The following is an 18629-nucleotide window of genomic DNA, read 5'->3' as shown; positions in this document are numbered from 1 at the left end:
TGGCAGCGGATGGAACCATGGAAGCGGAAGTGGATCATAGGGTGGGGGAGGGGGCGAAAATTCTGGGGGCCTTGAAGAATGTGTGGAAGTCGAGAACATTATCTCGGAAAGCAAAAATGGGTATGTTTGAAGGAATAGTGGTTCCAACAATGTTGTATGGTTGCGAGGCGTGGGCTATGGATAGAGTTGTGCGCAGGAGGATGGATGTGCTGGAAATGAGATGTTTGAGGACAATGTGTGCTGTGAGGTGGTTTGATCGAGTGAGTAGTGAGTAACGTAAGGGTAAGAGAGATGTGTGGAAATAAAAAGAGCGTGGTTGAGAGAGCAGAAGAGGGTGTTTTGAAGTGGTTTGGGCACATGGAGAGGATGAGTGAGGAAAGATTGACCAAGAGGATATATGTGTCGGAGGTGGAGGGAACAAGGAGAAGAGGGAGACCAAATTGGAGGTGGAAAGATGGAGTGAAAAAGATTTTGTGTGATCGGGGCCTGAACATGCAGGAGGGTGAAAGGAGGGCAAGGAATAGAGTGAATTGGAGCGATGTGGTATACCGGGGTTGACGTGCTGTCAGTGGATTGAATCAAGGCATGTGAAGCGTCTGGGGTAAGCCATGGAAAGCTGTGTAGGTATGTATATTTGCGTGTGTGGACGTATGTATATACATGTGTATGGGGGGGGTTGGGCCATTTCTTTCGTCTGTTTCCTTGCGCTACCTCGCAAACGCGGGAGACAGCGACAAAGTATAAAAAAAAATATATATATATATATATATATATATATATATATATATATATATATATATATATATATATATTCCTATGAGTCCACGGGGAAAATGAAACACGAAAAGTTCCCAAGTGCACTTCCATGTAATAATCACATCATCAGGGGAAACACAAGAGAGAAATATAACAGTCAGTTGATATACATCGAAGAGACGAAGCTAGGACGCCATTTGGTAAACGTGTTTTCGACAATCACGTTTACCAAATGGCGTCCTATATGTATATACTTTTCAGTGCGACGACGGTAATGATTATGGCCAAATAGCTCCAAGGGATTTCTTAATAGTTTCTGTATTCTTTATCTTTTTTTTCTATGCTTCGTAATATGTTTCATATTCATATATGCATTTACAATTGCTTGCTTCAACCCACCATAGAAAACGTGGCAATTAACGTACAATAGGTAAAACGCTCCTAGAAATCAAGTCCTTTGATCATTTGCCTCATTTGTAAATCTTTTTCTCAGTAGCTGATTCTTGAGTTCTCTTATTTCCATCTACCTTCTGGAAGGCTTGGCTGTTGCGGAAGTCCGCTAATAGTTGATTGCTTCAACCTTCCGAGGAAAAGTGGTTACTTTGTATACAAGGAGTAAAACACTTTTAGAAATCAGCAGAACCTATGAAAACCCAACATAACTTTTCCTAGCAGCCAACAATTTCCCAATTTTCGATGTTACAGGAAAAATGAGTTATGATCTTGTATCGACCTGCTAGCCTACTTTAAGGTTGGTTGCCAAGTTCGAATTTGTTCAAGCATAAGCCAGGACCATTACACATTCTTCAAAATTATAGCTAAAGTACGAGGAGAAAGTTGTGTTACACTACATCTATACATTGACAAATACAGCAAATTTTGGCTATTATGGTAAGCTTGTTAAGGTATCTCATAGGCTCACTTAATTGGGTGCAGTATGTTAACTACTTTTACATTAACTCAAGATTTTTGCTTAGCTTCATAGCCCTGTCCATAAATGACTTCATTGTAATAACATAGCAAAGAAAAATCAAATCATTCTCAGGAATTACTTCCTAGCATCAAAATCGACTGCCCTGTGAACTTACAGAAAAAGGAAAAACTGTGGAGCAAATGTATTATTACTCTCAGATATGTTGACAGACCTTTGTAACCCCAAGTGACTTTATTCAATCCTTTTTGCTAAAAGGCACATGAATAACAGTGAATCATATCACTGACCAGAAATACAAGGGATGTGTATGAGAAACCAAGTCACTTTCAAATGTAATGCTCAACTTTTTGCCTCAAATTAGTTTACTGTGGATGATTGGCAGGCTTCCTTAGAAACGGCGATAATTACTATAATTGTGAGGGCTTACGTAAATCACATTATGAACTTATACGTAACATGTTTCATAATGGCATGCTGATCTAAGCAGTAACAGAAAATGCTGAAATTTTGATGAACTTTCACACTGGTGTGTAAATGAAACGCTCTTTATTTTGAAGTTGCCTGTCACTTCGTCAGCTGTAAACAATAAACTAGGTAAACTGGTAACTGGTAAAAGGAGAATCACTTTAACTAACAGAAACACAAATAAAAATTATTAGTGGTGTCAGGTCTTGGTTAGGTCAAGGAGAGTTATTGTCTGCTGCAGCTGCTTGGGTCCAAAGTCCAGGTTTTATCAATCCTTGCTCTTACTGGGAAGTTTTTTAGTGCTGTATTTAGTATATATTGCTTCAATGTTCTTTTCTTTTTTTCATACGTATTCACATTTCCCACATTAGCAGGTGGCATTAAGAACAAAGGACTGAGCCTTAGAGGCTATATCCTCACTTGGCCCCCTTCTCTGTTCCTTTTCTTTCTTTTAAATAAAGAAAAAAAAGGAGGAAAGGATTTCCAGTGCCCCGCTACCTTCTCTTTTAGTTGCCTTCTACAAATGCAGGCAATTTGAGGAAGTATTCTTTCTCTCCTATCCCCAGGGATAGGGGAGACTATTATTAGTAAATTTTTTTCATTCAATACTTTAGCATTTTCATTACTTTTTTCATCCCAGAAACCCCTTTATGTGGCTCCTAAAAAAGTTCTATGAGATTCTGCTGCTTTCGTTCACTGACAGTAGTACAATTTTTGCCTGAAGCCCTTGAAAAAAAACATTTCACTGCTTGTAGCAGCTTTCATCCTCCAACATTTATTCTTAAGACCTTCCAAAAGGAATCTCCATCTACCCTATCATATGGTTTCTCCAAATCAATAGAGATAAATAATTTTTTTTCATACTTCTTTGCCACTTCCTGTGGTAGAAAAGGCCTTATTTGCTCACATCCAGTTCCTAGCACTAATGCATACTTTTTTCATAGTTGTTTGCCTTTTTCCACATAAACAAGTAAGTGCCAAGAACAAAAAAAGAATGGCCACATTTACTCACATCCAATCTCTAGCTATCATGTACAATGTACTGAAACTATAGTCCCCTATCCACAACTAGACCCCTCAGACCTTTCCACTGTTTCCCCCAGCCACTTCACATGCCCTGGTTCAGACAACTGACAGCATGTTGCCCCCTGTAGACCACATCCTTTCAATTCGCTCAATCTTTCTGCATGTTCAGGCCCTGATCACTCAAAATCTTTTTCAGTTCAACCTTACATCTCCAATTTTGTCTTCCCCTTCTCCTTTTCCCATCCACTTCAGACATATACGTCCTCTTTGTCAACCTCTCCTCACTCATTTACTCCATATGTCCAAACCATATTAACACACCCTCTTCAGCTCTCTTAACCATACTCTTCTTGTCTTTTTACTACCAAATGTCATGCATAACAAGTCTCAAACAAACTGTTTCATATGCTGTACTTACCTGCAGTAGTCACAATACACCTACTGATGTATCAGCGGCACAGAATATCCACTTTGCTGACTATAATAAAGAGCTTATATGACTCTCTCCCCTACACAAACCAGTACAGGGTGAATAATACGTTTACAGATGCTGAATATTTATATTTGGAAGCTTGGGAACATGTCATTGTTTTTATTTTCCATTTCTTGACTGACATCCTAAGCGCAGCACAGTATGAGCATTGGTGCCTGGCCAGAGTCACGCACTGGACACATTCATAAAGAGCAGAATCCTCAAAAATGTTAGTGAATGACAGTAAAATTCCTATCATCAGTTTATTCAGAGAAGAGATCTTACATTCAAAAAAATATAAGGCATCAGTGGCCTTTATCTTGTGAAGGTTGAGTGACAGCCTCTACTCAGATTATGTACAAATCTTAAATATCTTCATGCTTATTCTGCTCTTTGATGAAATGGACCAGTTTATGATAGCCTCAGTGTGCTTGGCTTCGTTTGTACATGTGATTCATAAAAAATTGGATATAGTATACATGACACCTACAAAAAGTGCTAAATGGGACATATACCTTGTGACTCATATAATAATCAGATTTGAGAACATCTACCTTAAAAACTTTCCCTTTCAGACTAAAGTACAAAAGCATGGATAAAACTCATAGGAAATGGATCATGTACTAAGCCTGAAGCTCATCGTCAAGTAACATCCTTTAAAATCAATGTGAACAAGAACTGCAATAATAACATGATCTTGTATCAAACAAACATAAATATCCAAGAGTATGCTTCAAATATATATACTACTAAATAATGGCAGTATACAACTCCGTCTTTATACACAGTCAATCTTAGTGTCAATATATCATTCTATGTACATGAGGTCTCTGAATTAATTATTCTGTACATGACTTTCATCAGAGGTCAGGAAAGGTCGGCTGGAATACCAGACAGGTGACTAGGATGCCTTTGTCAATTTCTGTCAAGCCCAATGTGTCAGGGAATTTGGCAGCTTCTGTATATACATTTCACTTCTCCCTGTACTGACACAACTTTGAGCCTAAAATAGCACTGACACAGACTTTCTTCTTAGTTTCTGCGGGTTGGAAAGGAGGTTGTTACTGACAACACCAAGCAGACTTTCAAACAGCAGGCACCTCAAAATTCAGGTGTGTCTGCTACATTTCCAACACACTTTTTGAAAAGTCCAAGTACTCCATTTCTTACTGTCTGACAGTAAATTAAGACAGTATTATATTGGGTATCACTCATGAGGAAATGGTGTAACCAATATGCTAATCTGGAAAAAGGGCTAAGAGATGTGAATAACAAATATAAGAAGAACAAAAACATATATAGGTATAATATTGATAACCACTCTTTATCACAGACAAAAAACAGGTACGGCAACATATTGGCTACACCTCTCATATTATAAAGACAAAAATATAAAATTTTGTCATTCAGGAACATTCTTTAACCAAAGCTTTAGTTGCTGATTGAAAGTTTGAAGTTTGTTTATAGTCTACAGCAGTGCATCAAATACCATAATCAATTTCAACATCACTGCAAATAATGTGAATTAGATTGGCTGACACAAAAATTTAATATGCCATTAAGGCAAGGCCTAATACTGAAATATGTGCTACTACACATTCCAAATTATGAAACATCTGATGTAATTCATATACCAAATACTTCACTTCTTGCCCATCCCCAACACTCATGACCAAACTTGGCTTGTGATTCTTATTTATCTGCTTAAGGCTAACGAAGATTTTGATTCTCTTAGCGTTAGAATGAAAATACATATATATATATATATATATTTATATATATATATATATACAAATCATTCTACTATATTCATAAGATACTAATGACTGAGGTTTTCCTAGAATTACAAAAAGCAATTTAGATTTTCACGGCAACTTTCCTAAAAAATATTTCTTATACCTGATACCTGACACCCATCAGGCAGTCTTAGCTAAATAAAATCCTTGATATCAAGGTTCCTGACAATGATCATTATACTAAAAAATTATTATTCTGAAATGATTCAATAACAATTTGTGTCAATACAGCACTGCTTAGATATTCATTAAAACAATGTTACATTCTAAGTATATGATAATTTTCAAGTAAAAAATAATATGCACAGCTGTAGCCATAAGGTTGATTATTACTGAAGAAAATAGAAGTAATTATTTTAAGGATACATATTGTGAAACAAAAATATTTAAGATAGCAATGTCTTCATAATAAATGACAAGTTTAAATATAGTTCACTGACTTATACAACCAACATCGCAGCTTTGTGTTTATATACTAAAACCTGATATTATGTAATAACATCAGAGAAAAATAAGAAAAAGAATCACAGGCTCTACATCATTTGTGCAATACATTAAGGGAATTAATCTGTAGTCATTCTAAACAATTATAAAAAAACTTTGTTACATGAACTTACATCACCCTAACATCATATTTGGCAGGCAAACATTACCATTGTATTTTGAGAAATTATTCACACCAATAGAAAGCAAATGACATTTGGGGAATTTGTGGTTACCAATGCCATAAACAAGTATTAACTCTTGCACCATGAATTCCCTGTGTATACCTTACAACCAAATGCCTTTGATTATTCTTTTTGTTACAGCAGTTAGAAAAAAAATTATATATATATATATATATATATATATATATATATATATATATATATATATATATATATATATATATATATATATATATATACATATCACAAACTTCTTTTCATACACTCAGTTCCCTGAGGAAGCAGATCCAGCAATATAATGCCTTCAGCAGAACAGTGAACCATCTCTATATCAATGGTTTAATTCAACAGTATAAATCCAACAAGAAATGAAAATCATCATTAACTGGTGATTATGAAACTGGTGCAGGCTGACAACTGGAAATGAATATGGTGTGCTATATGATAATTAACTAACATTTGATAATCAAGGGAAGAGTTAAAATTTCATATCGTCATACCTGGCTTATATCAGGTTTCCAGAAATTCAACTTTGGCAAACAAAGGGGTAGTTTTATGGCATCATAATAGGTAAAGAAAGATTTCCAAGAAATTCATCCTTGACAAATAAATGCTTAATTTCATGGCATCTTTAAGAATAAACAAATAAGAAATTTTAACAGATTTACAGCTGTGTCTAAGAAGGTGGGAGGAATTCTGTAGTGCCGGTGATGGCAGAGACGGTGTCGTAGAATGCAGTGATGAAGCCCAACAGGAGAATACATAGTGGCACAATGCTCAGCGCCACAGCCTGTTTAAATGGGTCAAAGGGTATAGGATGAGCATGACATGAGCCTATAACAGAAAAAGTATTACCCACCCATCTACTCTCCTTGTGTTCATTCTCCACCTCAGTTCACAGTACTAATGGATGCAGACCTTTTCCTGAAATTATCTACCAAAAATTCTACTGGAAGAATATAACTTTTAACATGCATCATCAACAATGATAAAAAACCAAAAAAAATAAGTAAGGAAATCTTTAAATTTTCCTTTAAGTACTCCCTTCAGTAGCTTTCCTTGGTTTGGTAATTTTACTATAATCTAAATGCTTTTAGAATCTAATTTACTTTTCAACTATTAAAATAAAAATATTAAAACCTCTTTTTACATATTCCACTTCAAAATGCTGCAAAAAATCAAAACTTAAAAATGGTCCACTGCATGGCCTCTTTGCAAACTTTATATGATCAATATCTTTTGGTTTTAATTAAAATGTCTGGGACAAAATTCATGCCAATGAATTTATATGCAGATTATAGCTTCCATTAACCATAGCAAACTACTGTAAAGAACTCATTAACATTCAATCAGTTATTAAGAAATGAAATTAATATCCTTAAAGAAATATATATTTCATCTCATAAACAGCAAGATCCTGAGAATATCAAGAAGTTAATGTAAGACATTAATAACTAAATCAAAATTACATGTACCGTACAAGAAAACAACACAATATTGAAGAGTATTAACCATGAAGAATACATCTCTAATCATGCCCTTTTCAAGGATATTTTCAACATAAACCAAGAACTAAGTACCTTTATTATACTGAATTCATATCCCATAAAAATAGGGTAAATATGAAATAAACATTAAATGTATCTGCCAATTTCTAATCTCTATTGATATTCTGTTCTTTATCAAGTCTTTAGCTTACATTATCCTATGAAGGCCTGAAAACTTGTAAATATCTTTACTTCATCATATACTTAATTAAGAAAAAAAAAGGAAGCAGAGGTATGACCTCTGTGATACTAATCCATTAAAATGAATTTTTAATTTTTTACTAATTGCACATATAAACACAGTACGAACATCAAAACACTAGAAAGTATTGGGAAAAACCCTTTCCAGTACAATAAAATATATAGATCCTTTCCACTAAACTGATATTGTGCTGAACTGCCAATAATTTTGCTCACAGAGAAACAAAAGCATAAATTATATTTGTAAAACATTTAAACAATCATATACAGTGTATACAGTATTACCATGAAAAATCACTTTAAATAACAATCATATTCATGAATTAATAGGTGCATAACTAATGGTAAAAGAGGTTTAAGCAGAGGTCGTGCAGCAGGGTAAGGGAGGGTTTGATCGATATGTTTCACCTCTGCTATTCATTTACACACTTACACATAACTTAATATATGCTGTACTATTCCTTATAAACCACTACAGTTCCTGTATCAGTACACTCTCCAATTCAATTTTTTCTTCGTATATTTCTTATTACAGATGGCAGTCTCCTTGACTACAATCATATAGAATCAAATTCATACTAGGCAGCCATAAATAGCTCTGGACACTTGGACAATGTTTCTAATGTCATCATTGACCCCAATGAAGAACATAATAAGCTTATGAAAAAAGCATGATCAACAACAGCACAATGAAGGGCAAGCAAAGTAGGATGGCCTGGAGTGGTTAATGTAGGTATGGAAACACATCTGCAGTCCTAATGGTTCTTCCATACCCAGAGGAATTATTTTCCTTTCCATTTAGTACAGATTTCTATTACAAATAAATAAATCATAAAAGAGGTTTACAGTCATTTACAAGGACTATTTATTCCTACTCAACTCTCATCAAACTGCAGTATTTGCTCTTGAGAGCATTAAGTCTCACTGTTTTCAATGAAGTGATGGTTTTTGCTTTGATAGTTTTGAATTTCCCTCTTCATCCTGCCAAGTGATCCAGTTTCTTAATCTGCCTTACCATGTGGTAATTTCAAATGCTTGCTGGCAGTCCATATACTAACAATCTACTCAGCCTCCTTTTTTGCCTAAAACAGAATTTACCCTCTCATAAAAATATAAGAGGTTTGCTATGCATGACTCTTCCTAAAACCACACTCTCTTCAAGTAAGTAATTCCTCCTCAGTAGCTCACAGACTACATTCATACAGAAGACTGGTCACTCTGTAGTTCAATAACTCTTACTAGTCTTCTTTTTTTACAGTGGTATGATATTTGCCCCTTTCTGCTCTCCTTTCACCTTGCACTTTCTCCATTGACATCTTGAGTAGAATTTTAAGTGGTAAGTCAAATGTACAAACATGGGTCTCCAGCATTATGCAAGGGAAGTATTCTTGAAAAAGTATCTGGGTCTCCAGCATTATGCAAGGGAAGTATTCTTGAAATAGTTTCTGCATTGCGAATTTCCAAAATATGAACCATTTTATCCCATATACTCCCAAGTTATAAACAAAGATAAGTTCGTAGAGAAAAACATTTACCAAGAGAGATATACACTTTTAAACATATCAAATGCAGTTTAGATAGTTGTATAACTCTACTTACCACAAATAATAGCTGGTGCACAAAAAAAAAATAAGTTTAATTCACCAGAGATGTTGCTGATTGATGCATGAAATAGTAGTAACACTGGGATGGTGACAGAATGGAGTTACAGGAAAGGAGAGGGAAGTCCAGTATTGGCACAGGTACTATCATCTGCACAACCCCATACATCATCATCATCTTCTTCCATGTCATCACCATCCTTATATGTGCTGTAGCTCTGCCCTGGTGGCTAAAAAAACATCAGGAGGTGTTTGCTGAGTCCAGTGCATTTTCTCTTTGTACAACTCCCTGTAGCAGTTCAGGGCCTTATGTATTGACTTTGCAATGAGCATGACTGGAGATTTGTCATCAACTGAAGTCGGGTAGGTAGAGCTTCTAGAATGTCGACCTTTTTTCAGCATGCTGCAGATCCAACAATATGAGATTTTCATTTGACATATCTTTGTGCAAATTCAGCAGATGAACCTGATCTTTCTCCACAATGTCTTCAAACCCAGCATGGTTTTGCTAATTCCAAAATTATTTAGCATGTCAGTGAGATATGGTAAGTGGGAAGGAGGCAAAAGGCCATGGGTGTCATATGTCTCTGCTGTAGCTAAAGAAAATCCATCTCTGCATCTCGGAAATTAGGATTTAGATGGTGATAATAGAGGTAGTGGTGATGATGTGGGGTTGTTATGGTAGTGGTGGTTGTGAGGGAGGTCATGGTAAGTGGCGAAGAGGTGATGTGTCTCTATCAGTTTCTTTGGTAACATTGGGCCCAGCACTGCCAGACACTGCTGAACAGCTAATATCTACCAACAAAACTGTGTGTAAGTATAAATGAACAACAATGTAAAAATAGTGAAGAGGTAGAAATAAACCAAATGCTTGCACCTCCTCTAAGAGACACTTTGATTTTGTCTGCTTGACTGAGTCAGTTTTTCTGCATAGTCATCACTATCATATTCATCATCACTCATAATAATGGGGCTGAAAAGGACAGTGGAAAAACAAGCAAAAATAATTCAGAAGCTTTAGGGTCCTCTGAGAGATGCCTCACCATGCTGTTGTCTGTGGGTGGAAATGGGCACTTGTAATGCCATCTACTGAGCGAGATGATACCTACTATGGTCTTGTATGCTGGGAATGATATAAAACATACCTGGATCCCCACAAAGTTATCCTGGGTCAATAATCTTCTGAACATGAGTGACCCAGTTTAACTCTGGATGATAATTATTTTCAACATGCTCAGCCTGAGTAACTAAGAATAGTAAAGGATAGGGTTCAAGGGTCCAACCTCTTACTTCTAGTATTTTGCTCTGTTCATGTACAAGAATAGCAAATTTTGGTTACGATCCATGTTTTAAATGTAACACTATCTAAACTCATTTTCTGATCTCCTCCAAGGGTTTTCATTACTTCTGCATCTGAGTTCTTTATTTTCTCATCAAGCTCTTCAAATTCTGCTACTTTTTCTTCTTCATACTCTTCTATTCATCCATTGTATCCTCTTTCTTGGTGTCTTCTATTCTGAAATCCAACATGCTTGGTATAAGCCCAATGAAATTTAATCACATTTTCACATAGTAAATTTTCATGTTTATTGTTAGGTGAAGAAGACCTTGTTCCAAGTCATGTTTGCATTCCTTTCAATGATTACTCACCTTCTTATTTATCATGGTGAAAGTTAATGCCACTCAATCTGTTGCTGTTCTTGGTTGCTGAATTCCATGGTCATTCATTTATTTCCAAAGACCTGTTAAGTACTGTCTGCATGTAATACTCTTTTGTTATATGTGCTGGGATCTCTTCAATCTCTTTCCTATTTTTTCTTGTCATCCTTTGACTTTGTTTTAACGGTCTTATTTCTTACACATATTATCACTATTATCAACAAGTATAATCTATCTATCATTTAACATTCACACTTTCTCCAAATTTCTCTTGACTATATTCATGTTCTTCATTGCCTGTGTTCATATCAACACTTTTGTCATTCTTATCTGCAGTAACAGTTTGTCTTTCATTTGTTTAATTCATATCATCTCTACAGTTCTGGTGCCTATTTTCATCCATTCCTCTCTCCATGTTTTCAATGTTAATTCCTTGTCCAATATCAATTTCATCCTTTTCAACTATGTCAGCTTTTTCTCCTTCCCTACTTTGCAAACCTGTTTTTTGTGCATGTATAACAGTGCCACAGACAACCATTATCCTTGCATATTCCATCAGTTTGAGAGTAATCTTTTCCTATTTTACAGTCTATGCATACTGTTTGTGGTGTTATATCCCTGTCTACGACATAACACATGAACAAAGTTTGTTTATTCATATCTTTGCTGGCATTTATATTTTCTATCTTTTTTTTTTTTTTTTTTTTTTTTTATACTTTGTCGCTGTCTCCCGCGTTTGCGAGGTAGCGCAAGGAAACAGACGAAAGAAATGGCCCAACCCCCCCCATACACATGTACATACACACGTCCACACACGCAAATATACATACCTACACAGCTTTCCATGGTTTACCCCAGACGCTTCACATGCCTTGATTCAATCCACTGACAGCACGTCAACCCCTGTATACCACATCGCTCCAATTCACTCTATTCCTTGCCCTCCTTTCACCCTCCTGCATGTTCAGGCCCCGATCACACAAAATCCTTTTCACTCCATCTTTCCACCTCCAATTTGGTCTCCCTCTTCTCCTCGTTCCCTCCACCTCCGACACATATATCCTCTTGGTCAATCTTTCCTCACTCATTCTCTCCATGTGCCCAAACCACTTCAAAACACCCTCTTCTGCTCTCTCAACCACGCTCTTTTTATTTCCACACATCTCTCTTACCCTTACGTTACTTACTCGATCAAACCACCTCACACCACACATTGTCCTCAAACATCTCATTTCCAGCACATCCATCCTCCTACGCACAACTCTATCCATAGCCCACGCCTCGCAACCATACAACATTGCTGGAACCACTATTCCTTCAAACATACCCATTTTTGCTTTCCGGGATAATGTTCTCGACTTCCACACATTTTTCAAGGCTCCCAAAATTTTCGCCCCCTCCCCCACCCTATGATCCACTTCCGCTTCCATGGTTCCATCCGCTGACAGATCCACTCCCAGATATCTAAAACACTTCACTTCCTCCAGCCTCTCACCATTCAAACTCACCTCCCAATTGACTTGACCCTCAACCCTACTGTACCTAATAACCTTGCTCTTATTGACATTTACTCTTAACTTTCTTCTTCCACACACTTTACCAAACTCCGTCACCAGCTTCTGCAGTTTCTCACATGAATCCGCCACCAGCGCTGTATCATCAGCGAACAACAACTGACTCACTTCCCAAGCTCTCTCATCCCCAACAGACTTCATACTTGCCCCTCTTTCCAAAACTCTTGCATTTACCTCCCTAACAACCCCATCCATAAACAAATTAAACAACCATGGAGACATCACACACCCCTGCCGCAAACCTACATTCACTGAGAACCAATCACTTTCCTCTCTTCCTACACGTACACATGCCTTACATCCTCGATAAAAACTTTTCACTGCTTCTAACAACTTTCCTCCCACACCATATATTCTTAATACCTTACACCTAATTACTTTTTGGATCTATACCAGCTTCTTAAGACAGTGCCAACCTCTACAAGTACCTGGGTTAGCATGATGTGCTGCACTCACAACATGTCTTGCTGGGGTAAAAAGACTATTATTCTCACCAGTCACCTGCATTACATAATTATCAGTCCTTGGCTCATCTGAAAGTGTCTCACTTTAACATAATTAGATCATGCACTACATACATTTTGTACTGTTTATGAGCTCATTTCTGTCCGAATTTAGAATCTTTTTTACTGCAATTTCTTAAAGAAGTTAAAAAAGAAAGATAGGGCCCTTAAGAACATCATCAGGCTGCCCTGTCAAAGTGGAGAGGGACCAGCATGGACATTTGCCCTAAGGCCTGTGCTGGCTCACGATGCCCCTGTGAATGATGAGGGTAGATTAGAACAAGAGGGGAGCTGGGATTGTTTATGGGCAAAAGAGAAGAGTCTAGGGTGGGGGTGTCAGGGGCATGCATAAATGCTGAATACAATTTTGTGGGCAGATTAGCATGCGAGAATACATTTTTTCTTTCATACTTGTTTGGTGTTCCATGTGTTAGCGAAGTAGCACTAGGAGCAGATGATGAAAAGGCCTCATTTGCCCACATCCACTCTCTAGCTGTCATGTATAATGCATCAAAACCACAGCCCCCTATCCACAACCAGGCCCCACAGATCTTTCCATTATTTCACCCAGCTGCTTCACATGCCTAGGTAGGGTCCACTGATAGCACATTGCCCCCTGTGCACCACATCGCTCCAATTCATTCTATTCCATGTAAGGTGTAAAGTAATCCCCATGTGAGTTAGTGTGGAGTCAGGCAATAAATGTGTATATGTGAACACATGTGGGACATAAGTTTGTATACGTCTTGTTTGTGAAACTGTACTCCTAAGAGTATATCTATACCAATGGGAAGAGATGCTTTTATGCATTACACAAATCTTTGATGTTCCTTTGTTTGTAAGTACAGGTACACCACCGATTTTCCAAGACTCTTGGTTTCAAAGCCTTGCCGGATTAACCATTTTGCCGGACCAACCATGGTCATGTATTAATAATTTTTCAACACACCTCTAACCCATTAATCATACATCTCCCATATGTCTAAAATATATCATGGACTGCTATAGTCATGCTCATGTTGTAATTTAAGTTCTTTATGGAGCAACTTAGCCCGGTCCATTGTCATGCTACCTGACAAGTCCACTCCATCACTCCGACGCTGTCAAAACCATTCCATCATCACTCGATCGTACTCAGTACTCTTGCCGTCTTTCATAAATTTTCGAAGTCATTTGCTTCTTGGAACTGCTGTCTGCATAGAATTTCAATATTTTCTCCCTTTGCTTCTTTATATCATAAACAGTTGATGAACCAATACTGTAAATGTCACACAGCTTACGCACCAAAACACCATGGTCCATTTTTTTAACAGTTCTACTTTATCTTGGATCGATATGGACTGGTGTTTACATTTGACACCACGACTGACACTCTCATATGTCTTTGAAGCCATAGCTAGGGTTAAATTTGAGCAAAATAAGCTAAGAATCCCAAAGAATTGCAGTATCACCACCAACAAGTGCCATGTAATGAATGTAAATAAGCCTGCCCTACACACAATGCCATCTGTGGCTGCCCAGTAAACTAGTCTAGTGGCCACAGTAATTTCAAATTCCCTCACATAATTTTGTTCGGACTAAAGGAGGTGCCAAAGCATCAGTTGCTGGAAATTCAGTGGTGTACCTGTACCACAAGAGCAATAAATATCCTGTAAGTCACAACTGCTAAAAGACACTTTTCACACATGAGCAGCTTTAAAATTATCAATTTCAAAAATTAACAAGATTTAATACTTTTTTACCATAAAAGTAAGTGAAAAACTGGATAAGGTTATATGCATGCAAAGTCAAACAAGTTTTTATGACAGAAAAACAGAAAAGCAACTTAAGTAAGTGCCCTCATGCAAAGGATTATTCTAAAGTAACTTAAAAAAGGAATGAGGTCTGTTAATAAATACAAAGGTACCCTCCCCTTTAGCTGGACTCTTCACTGGAAGAGAAAGGAGTAGACAGAAGTAGGTCTATAACTGGAGGGGAAGGTTAACTGGATAGTACAACCCTAAAAAACAGTAAGGGCTGTATTTCTTATATGACATACATACCTGCAGTAACTAATCAATGGAATGAAACAATTGTTCAATTCTTATCTTTTAAAAAAAAAGTTTACTGTGATAAAACCTAAACACTCATTCTTAACATCTGCAAACTGGTAAGCCATTTATATGATTGGCTAGATGTAAAAAGGAATTAATTTCAGAATCATCTTTTCTTCCATTTTGTACATTTAAGACTAGCGTTCAAGATGGTGAGATATGATCTAATCTAACATCAGGGCTGGCTATGGGTGAGCTATATTCAGAAACCTCAATCTGGCTAATCAACCATCATACATATTCGATAAAACATTCATAGGGAATTTTTTGAATTCATGAATATCATTATCATGTTTAATCAGTGATGGCAAGTATACATGCAACCTGAAGAAAATCTTTTAAGTCATGACAGCAGCATGTTCTGGTTTTGTTGGAATGATAATGTGCATTCCTTGGAAATTATTCATAAAGATATCATTACACAAAGATATTTAATCTTCATGGATGCTTAATTATATAAAATGTAATATTCCATCACTTCAAAAAGAGCTTTCATCGTTTCCCCTTAAATGACCTGCTTTAGGACTGTACCATACAGAACTTGTAATCAGAATCAAGAGGAAAGTTCTGACTCCCTAAAGAATTAGTACAATACAGAAAAAACCACAGAACCAATCTTAGAAATGTTATTAGAAAAATACTATACCCAAAGCTTACTCTGGCCAACCAGTGTACATAATATGTGTGCTGGCATTACTTAAGTGGTGCCAGTTAAATAAGGAAGTATGTATGTGTAACAGATAGTTGATGTTACTGTGGCTGACAAGATCATAGCCACAGAGGATAGGAAGCAAAATATTCACATGATATAGTATAAATACACATACATAACATATCTAGTAAACTGGTTACCACAGTTGAATACACTACGTATAAAGTTAATTTAATGCACAGCCTGAGAGAAAGGTTCCTTAATAGCTGAAAATCCTTCTAAGCCTCTAGTTATTGTCAAGATGAAGAGGAAGTATGTGAATAAAAGATACAAGTCCAGTAATTTTTTTTATCCCTCTGTCTTACTTTCTCTTCCAACAACACTCTGCAACTAGCAACACACACAGCACCAGTTGTGCCATCAATTACCTGTTCATGTGGCTCGTGGTGAGGCCGAGGCAGCAACAACCTCTTCCCATGGGCCTGCTAAGGGCCTCTGCAGGGCTTACATTGGCTAATATCACAAGGCTTCTGGGACTGGCTCAGTCTAACTTCTCTGTTGCACTCAGGGATATCTTAAAGTCTTCTTGGATATATATCTTTACACTAAGAGGATTTCTGTATTTTTTTTTTATACAAATAATGACAATATATACAGACTGTGTTTATATTACATAGATACATTAATAGTGGGGAGGTTATGCAGTACTGTTATTAATGATATATACTAATGTTCTTTAATCAGCATTTAGGGAAACTGTACAAACTAGATATACACTTTTAGATTTTATACATTACTAATTACACATTCTTGGCACATTGATCACGCAAAATATTGCTGGGCAATATCTGCTTAAAAACTTTGACTGCTTTGTTGCCTCTGCACTTTACAGTAATCACTTGCTCCATAAGAAGCATTTTGCGTGCATGTATATATTAGGCAAAATGGATATGCCAGTTTTGCTTAATTTTTTTCCTATAAAAGGTTGTGAAGCAATTCAGATCCAAGAGCCAGAGCCATCACCATAACTACCATGACCCACGTTGGGATCGTCTGGGGGGAGAGCAACAAACAACCAAACGTAAGAAAACGATCCATTGTGCCTCAGCATCAATATAATGTTTCGGTGAAAGACAGATTAATCATGAAGGGCAAATCAAAGCTTACATTTGCTTCAGTTGCTCCAGTAGGCAGCAGTTCCAAAACTTTTCACTTTGCTTGCTCAGACAAAAAAAGCACATCCAAAATACAACAAATAATACTAAAAGCTTTGTGGACAAACTCTACAGCAAGCTATTGTGACTTCCAGTTATTTCATATCCAACACTCCACTTCATCTTCACAAGCAAGGTGAAAAACAAAAGGTAAATCATGAGCATTAATTAATCTCATCTTTCAGCGACCCATAATACTGCTTTCCATTCTTGCAAGTGATATGGCCAAGTTGTGATTTTTTCATAATCATTTCAAGGAGCAGAGGTTCATGTAAATAGCCAGCCTCACTTTATTGCCCTGATCTACTAATTTGCTGTGTCTTCATCAATATGCAATTTGCAACAACAGATTAAGCAGCAGAAAAAAGAAACAAAATTGTTTACATGAGGCCATAACACCTGCGAGTAATTTGGAAGTCATGCTGAGGCAAGTGGGCAAAACAAAAGTGAAGTAAAGTCCCCTTATTGTTACATTCAAGATATTGGAGGAAGACTGAGAGATTTAAAAGGAACTCAGACTGAAAACCTATGTTTGTTTTTTTATTTAAAAACATGCAAAAGATTTCTTTAAAGAAGTTGCAGAAATTTATGTCTGATGGTAAGACAGTGAACAATAAGAAGACTTCCTATTATACATAATATACACAGCAAAAAGAACTTCTGAATAATATTGAAATTAATAGAACTGCTATAAAAAAGGGAAAATTCCAAGTGCAGAACTTCAACAGTTCTCTATGTGTAAGAGAGTGACAAAACAAGCAACAAATATTTGAAAAAATTTACAAATTATAATCAAATAAACAAGAAATAAGGATTATAGGCACAGTGAATAGGCTGAAAGAGAGAAATGCTGAAGAATATCATTAAACATACCATTTTGTTTTGTACAGCCAGGAGCTGGTAATCCTCATCCACTACACCAAGCTTCTCCCTTAACAGATTACGTTCTTCCCTCAGTGAAGCTAACTCTTCTTGAAGATTCTCCAACTTATCTGACACCATTGAGCCATCCTAATTGATTAATACGAATAGTATTAAGGATAAGTGAAAATCTTTCTACCTAAAAGGGCAAGCAAAAACTTTTACTGTATCTTCTGCATGCCCCTCAAGTAAGAAAGACAATCTAATTAGGGAATATGCATCTTTTATATTTCAATGACATCCATACCCTTAGAATTACAATATGATACAATAATACATTCTTGAACAAAGAAAAAACCAAATATCTAAATTTCTATAAAACTGATGCAGAAATGTAAACCTAAAACATTAAAGTTTTTTCCAACAAATTTTCAATGATGCAAACTAAATCAATATCAAAATCTCACTAAAACTTTGTCCTACCATGAGATTTCACAGTCTGGTAGGTAACATTTCACATATTAAACAGTCTTAACTATTTACCTCCTTCAGAACTGCTTGCTCTTTACCATTAGGTTCTCAAAACTGAGAATCTAAGGATAAAAAC

The 18629-nt window shown here is 36.4% G+C and overlaps 1 protein-coding gene across 1 annotated transcript in view; it reads right to left on the bottom strand.

The window, feature by feature from the left end:
• Nucleotides 1-6650: 6650 nt before the first annotated feature.
• Slmap (Sarcolemma associated protein) overlaps nucleotides 6651-18629 on the bottom strand; it is a 169605-nt gene continuing 157626 nt past the window's right edge. Inside the window, exons 19-20 of the mRNA XM_071695361.1 lie at nucleotides 18035-18172; nucleotides 6651-6907 (exon numbers count right to left, since the gene is read on the bottom strand). Coding sequence (XP_071551462.1) covers nucleotides 6794-6907; nucleotides 18035-18172 — 252 coding nt within the window. The 3' untranslated portion in view covers nucleotides 6651-6793. The remainder of the gene's footprint in view (nucleotides 6908-18034; nucleotides 18173-18629) is intronic.

The sequence above is a fragment of the Panulirus ornatus genome, chromosome 58 (genome assembly GCF_036320965.1).
Source record: "Panulirus ornatus isolate Po-2019 chromosome 58, ASM3632096v1, whole genome shotgun sequence".
Lineage (NCBI taxonomy): Eukaryota > Metazoa > Arthropoda > Malacostraca > Decapoda > Palinuridae > Panulirus > Panulirus ornatus.
This window is presented reverse-complemented; position numbering and strand designations above follow the sequence as displayed.